The sequence below is a fragment of the Micropterus dolomieu genome, unplaced genomic scaffold, assembly GCF_021292245.1.
Source record: "Micropterus dolomieu isolate WLL.071019.BEF.003 ecotype Adirondacks unplaced genomic scaffold, ASM2129224v1 contig_13489, whole genome shotgun sequence".
Lineage (NCBI taxonomy): Eukaryota > Metazoa > Chordata > Actinopteri > Centrarchiformes > Centrarchidae > Micropterus > Micropterus dolomieu.
This window is the reverse complement of record NW_025742475.1, coordinates 61,603-67,985: the sequence shown is the minus strand read 5'-3', so window position 1 is coordinate 67,985 and position 6,383 is coordinate 61,603. Positions and strand designations below refer to the sequence as shown.

General features: G+C 39.3%; 1 protein-coding gene across 1 annotated transcript; it reads right to left on the bottom strand.

Moving 5' to 3' along the window:
* Window positions 1-2,364: 2,364 nt before the first annotated feature.
* LOC123966467 (trace amine-associated receptor 13c-like) lies at window positions 2,365-3,467 on the bottom strand. Its single transcript, XM_046042624.1, has 2 exons — window positions 3,295-3,467; window positions 2,365-3,181 (listed from the first exon to the last, which is right to left on the bottom strand). The coding sequence occupies exons 1-2, from the start codon at window positions 3,465-3,467 to the stop codon at window positions 2,365-2,367; spliced, it is 990 nt and encodes a 329-aa protein (XP_045898580.1).
* Window positions 3,468-6,383: the final 2,916 nt, after the last annotated feature.

The following is a 6,383-nucleotide window of genomic DNA, read 5'->3' as shown; positions in this document are numbered from 1 at the left end:
TCTCCTTTCATGCAAAAATGTTTCTCTAACCTCCCAAGACCTGAGCTTTGATTCTGTGCGCATTTTTATTATAAGTATAAAAACCTAAACATTGTCTTTGAACAGGAAGTACTTTATCAAAAAATGAGTATGTGCAACAAAGTAGAAACAGACATCACAAGGTTGTACAAACAGTGACCCTAGAGGGTACAGGCAACTGCCCACTAATGAGGACAATAGGTCTAAGATGATAAGCAGAATGAAGTAGACAGTGCAGGGAGCCGAAAACCTGAAGTCCTCATATGAGGACACAGGATTTTAGCAGGCTAAGTTCAGCTGCAGCTAAATTAATCTTAAGCCGTCTAATTAAATTAAATTAAATTAAAAGGATATTGTTGTTAGGTCATTGTGTAGGTTTACTGTTGAAAGGGAATATCCCACTGCTGCAGCTCAGCAAGTAAACACACAAAGACTAACTTCTAAAAATACTTAGGATTTGTTTTGTAAGTCAGACTGCTGATGTCTCATAACTGTTCCTAATGAACTTTAGAATTTTGACCTCATTCTCTTACAGTTGAGTCAGATTAAGAAAGCGTTATAGTCAGTATAGACAGAAGGAATCATAACAGCCACCAGTAACTCTTAACATTTTGTTGTGTGAGTATTGTATCAAAAAATAAATAATATGCTTTTAAGTGTGTGGGGGGCACCGATGAGCATACAGTACTTTATAATTATACTCATATTTGGATTGTATTTTGCAGGGTGAAGATGAACCAGACATTGCTGACACTCCTCACTGTGGTCACTGACACTGATGCTCCTGGTGCAGTCTGCTTCAACCCAAGAGAAAGGTGGCTGTGGATGGATTTGTCTGTATATGCTCAGTATGTTTACTGCAAGCTTACAGCGAGGGATATTCAAAACAAAGGTTTTGTGCTCAGTGTTCTTTTTTTATATTGTTCAATTACCTCGTCTACCTCACTTAACAATTTGCATTGTTAACCCACACTTAAAGTTCCCTTTTATATTATTTAAGTAAAAGTGCTGCTGTTTATTATGTGATCAAGCAGTCAATTACTTAGTCTATTCAGCTTTATACAAGATGTGCATTACCAGAAAGAGAATTTTTTTTTCCATCTGATGAAAACAAGTTTCAATGTAACTTATTTTGTTTCTGTGAAATGTAGAAATGAAAGGAGATGTTTGAAACTGATAAAGAGAACTTGAATTGTAATAATGTTTAAAAAAAATTAAAGTATTGTATTTAAGTTAAGTGTACTCAAAAATATTATCATTATGATAACCGCTACTTAAAATTTTTGAGGTAATCAATCCACAAATATTTTGAGTATTCTGAACTTGTTCGGGTTTACAGTGTATTTGTATGCATTCAGTTTGACAAGTGCACCTGTCAGGCCAATATTTATGTATACACTACTATTTAACCACTCTCTAAAAAGGTATGCGACCCTAACTTTCCCTAACCGTTAGTGTATGTGACAAATGAGGCCTTTGAATCTATGAACCCCTTAAATGTGTTGTATTTCTGAGTTTATGTTTAGTTTGCTTTTTCTGTTAGGTTATCTTTGATGTATGTTTGTGTTTTTGTTTTGTTTTCCCTCTGTCTAAAAAGTCAAAATTTTTGTCTAATTGACTGATAAAATGACATATACAGTGTATATTGTAAGTGAATTATTTGACTTAATATATTCTATTCAGCATATCGTAGTGTATATCACTACGTGAAATGTAATATCATAAATAACATCAAAATAATGTGTCCCAAAATCATGTTATGAAGCTTATGTAATTAAAAGATTTCCTTAGAGAAGAGGCTGTTAATATGTGCATCAGGTGGGTCAGTTCACTGCTTACTGGATTAAACTGGATAATGCAGAGAAACAGTGTTTAAATAAAGGTTTATATATAGTGCGTGGTGCTTATGAAAATATTACAGCAGCAAAAGTCCAGAACATACACACAAAATTGCAAAAAATAACTTCTGTCTAATTACATGCTGAATGTCAGAGAAGATTTCCCATGAGATCTACAGACACTGCAAGAACTGAAAAGACAAAGGTTTGACTCAACAGCAACAGCCAGCGAGTGTCATAATACAAACATATTTTACCAGCAACACACTCAAACTATATTGATTATAATCACCATTACTTGAACAATGAAAACATTCTTTGAGTGGTTATGTGAAGCTGACATTGAGCAGAATTACACACATGGTCTGTTTCTGCCTCTTTTTATGCACATTTTCCATTTGCACTTAAAACTTGTTTCCAGAATATTCACTTTTTGGATATGTGAATTCACCCACTCAACAACATACTTAAAATAAATATTTTTCATGTCAGTCAATCCACAGCCTCTCTAAAGTATGTTGGCCTCACAGGAACCAGGCTGCAGAATCTTAAATGTAACAATTTGAAAAACAGCTTTTTTAAACCAGGGGTAGAACAAGGCATAGATCACAGGGTTTAGACAGGAGTTAAAATAGAACAGATAGAGCACATAAGATGCAGATGAAGCATTGAGCGCATTGTCACCGGCAAAAGAGACACAGTAATATGGGCAGAAACATATTAGGAACAAAAATCCAAGAACACCAAGAGTCCTGGCTGCTTTCAGCTCAGATTTCTTTGCTGTTAGAGTCACTGAATGTTGGAGTGTGACAGCTGTAATGTGAGAGCGCATGGCACGAGCTTGAGACACAGCCACTACAAACACTCTCATATACAGAACGATGATGACAGTGATGGGAACAATAAAAGTCAAAACAAGGTCCACAGCTCCTGCATTATAGTTAATAACAAACACACACTCTCCGTAGCAGGAATTATACCTGTCTGGTTGAACCAGGCTATATTTTACAAAGAGACAGCAGTAGAAAACAGAACAGAACCAACACAGACAAACACAGAGTTTAACTCTTCTCTCAGTAATTCTGGTGGTATAATGCAGAGGGTCACAAATAGCGACATATCGGTCAACTGATATGAGCACCATGTCTCCTACTGAGGCAGAAGTAAGGATGTATGCTAAATTTTTATACAGAGAACACATCAGGTCACCAAGAAACCAGCAGGATGTTTTTCGGAGGATTTCTCCCGGCATCAGCAGGAGGCCTACAAGAAAGTCAGAGACAGCCAGAGAGAGGAGGAGGATGTTGGTGGAAGTGTGGAGCTGCCTGGAGGGAAAGAGAAAAGTATCATTACGCATGGCATCACACAATAGTGGAAAATGGAAAAAGTACTAGCTAAAAGTAATATTCTAAAACTCTGCTGAGAAATTGATCTCTGCCTGAAGTGGGAGACTGAGATGATGACAAGCAGGTTGAGAGCCACAGTGAGCAGAGAGATGGAGGACAGAAGAGTGTGCAGAAATACAGCTTCAGACCGAGGAAGTGTCGGCTTCCTGCAGGAGGTGTTGAGGAGTTGTGGAAAGCAGAGCTCTGCTCCGTCATCAACCTCCATCAGACAGCAAGAGGAGGAAAAGAAAAGCTGCAGCTTCTAACTAGAACTCTTCATCATACAGTTAATTTATCTGTTTCTGACAGTTTATCCCTCCTATCCTCTCGCTCTCAGTCTCTTATGAACATGGATGTCCCTCCTCTCTTGTTCTTCATATCAAACCATCATCCTCTTCATCACTTTCTCTCCTACCCCACATGTTATTCTCCACCCTTGTTTATTTTTCATTGGCCAAGTCCAACCTCCTTCCTACAGTCATTGTGCTCCCACTCTCATTGGAATTCTTTACCACCTGAGCTGAGGTCTGTTACAACAGTTTATGCTCTTAAAAGCCGTCTTAAAACATATTTCTTCTTGCAAGCTTATGGGTCTACCTGAAGTACCATCTTTATTGCAATACCCTCTTCTTTTAATTACCTTTAATGACTTTATTTTACCGTCCACCTTATACCATCTTTTTATATTGATGGTTGTATTTGTAATCTGTTTTTTTCTTTACAGTTTTTTCACATACATTTTCTGCTCAAAACCACATTTTGTTCTTTAAACACAAACTCTACATTTTAAAATTAAAAAAACGTTTTCTACATACACAAACTCAAAACACAGCAAACCTGACACAAAATTAAATCATTCCAACAATAACCTAGCACTTTTTCTTTCTAAAAGGAACATATCAATCAATCATAGCACAATCCATCCATCATTAACCGCTTATCCTGTGTACAGGACAGGACAGGTTGCTAATTCATTGCAGGGCCACACACATAAGGAAAATTTATGGTCACCAATTAACCTAGTCTGCATCTTTGGACAGTGGGAGGAAGCCAAAGCACATATGCTGCTCCACGAGAAGAGAAACCATGCAGACACAGGAAGAACATGCAAAGTCCGCACAGAAAGGCCGGGGCAACTGGGGTTTGAACCTGCGACTTTGCTATGACGTCACAGCGCTATGCTCCAGACTACTGTACCGCCCCATCATAGCACAATGACTTTATAAATAGAAACAGTTGGCATTACAACAACTGCATTACTTTTCATGTTTCAGTTCTGCCTGCAAACAGCAGACAATGTGAAATCCATTGTTTTTGTAATTCAGTTTCCTTTTACTGTAAACCACCCTATATTTTTGGCTTGAGGGTCGAATGTGTGCATTTTTGCCAACAAACAAAACATAAAAGTGAATCAGTCATCTTTACTTTATAAAATGTAGAGTAGGAAAAAGATGTGACAGAATTACAGAAGTACAAGCTTTATTAGCAACATGAAATTACAGCCAGTGATCAATAAATAATCCGATGTGTCTTTTGATTCAAAATATGTAAAAATACTGTCAAATACGTTTACTTTCGCTCTTGGCCACTACGCTCCTGTAACGAACACCGCCTGGCTCTGCCATCCCTAAGCACAAAGCAATATCTGTCCTGGCAGTTCTCATCTGTAACACTGTGTAGCCCTGATAAATAAGAAGATGCATAAAAAAGTCTAGGAAGTAAAAGCTAATAAATAGAAGAGTCAAAGTCAGTCAGAGATGCAGACACAGATGTGAACCCCACTGAGTACCTGGAAGCCCTAGAGAGCGCATTTGGCACTGCTGAATCACGAAATGACCTCTACTTTACCTTTCGGCTAATGCCGGATTTCCTTAGAGGGCTGGAAAGAACTCTCACTAAAGTTATACAGAGGGGAAGATTTCCGGCTGATTGCAAAGACAAAGCTCGCTTGGAACAACTTCTGAGAGGGGCCATTGCTTCAGATCTCATGCTAATCCAATTACGCTTACGAGAAAGAAAGGAAGTACCCCCAACTTTCCTGCAGCTCCTAAGTGAAATTCTTACAGAGGACGAATATGAGGCTTCAAGGAGAAAGCTTAACATGTCAGTCCATCCTGTACAAACAAAGCAATCAGCGGACGCCAGCCATGCAGAATTACAAAGTCTCAAAGATGAGGCCAAAGAGCTAAAGACCAAGTTAGCTTCCTGCATGCCAAGTTTCCAAGATGTCAAAGAGAAAAGTTATAGTGCTCTACCTGTGTCCACAATACAGCCAAGTGAACACAGTGGTGAGACTGATCTTGCTGCATTGAAGAAACAAGTCAAAGGACTACAACAGAAAGTGGCACAAAAAGATGCTGGTCAGGAAACCTCAGCAAAACTGACTACAGTCACAGCGGTGGAGGCTAAGCAAAAAACTAATCCTTCCAACCGAAATCAGCAACATATAGATGAGCAGTTCTGCTATCGACGTGGCGAGAAAAGCCATTTCATGGCAAAGTGTTGCCATCCTGAGAATCAGACCAAAGTAATCAGAAAGCTCATCCAAACAGTAAAGACAATGAAAGGTAGCCAAAGTACCAACACAAGTACTACACCAGATACCAACTGCAATGTCCAGCAAGGTCTGCTGAGCCAACCGTCATGATCTATCCTAGTACAAAATAAAAACATAAAGAAACCTTCTTTCCCGTGGGGACAGTCATGGGCCACCTGTGTCACACTGAAAGTGTCATCTCCATGCCACTCCAAAAGGACGGAGGTTTATAGCCAACTGACCAAAGGCTATGCCCCGACTCAAAAGAGCAGGAAAAAGTGCTTTGCAGATCCTGCAAAGCCCTGTGTGCTCCATGTAGATACTAGCTTTAAAGAACTTGGAGCAGTCTTCTATCAGCAGCAAGCGGATGGCTTGAGGCCAGTTGCATTCGGTAGTAGGAAACTGAGCCAGACTGAAAATCAATACCTAATACATCAGCAGGAGTTCCTGTCACTGAAGCGGGCAGTGGTGGATCGCTTTCACGATTATCTGTACGGAGCTCATTTCAGAGTGCGGACCGATAACAACCCCCCTCTCGACAGCCAAGCTCAACGCAGTGGGGCACAGATGGCTTGCTGCTCTGTCTACGTTTGACTTTGCACAATA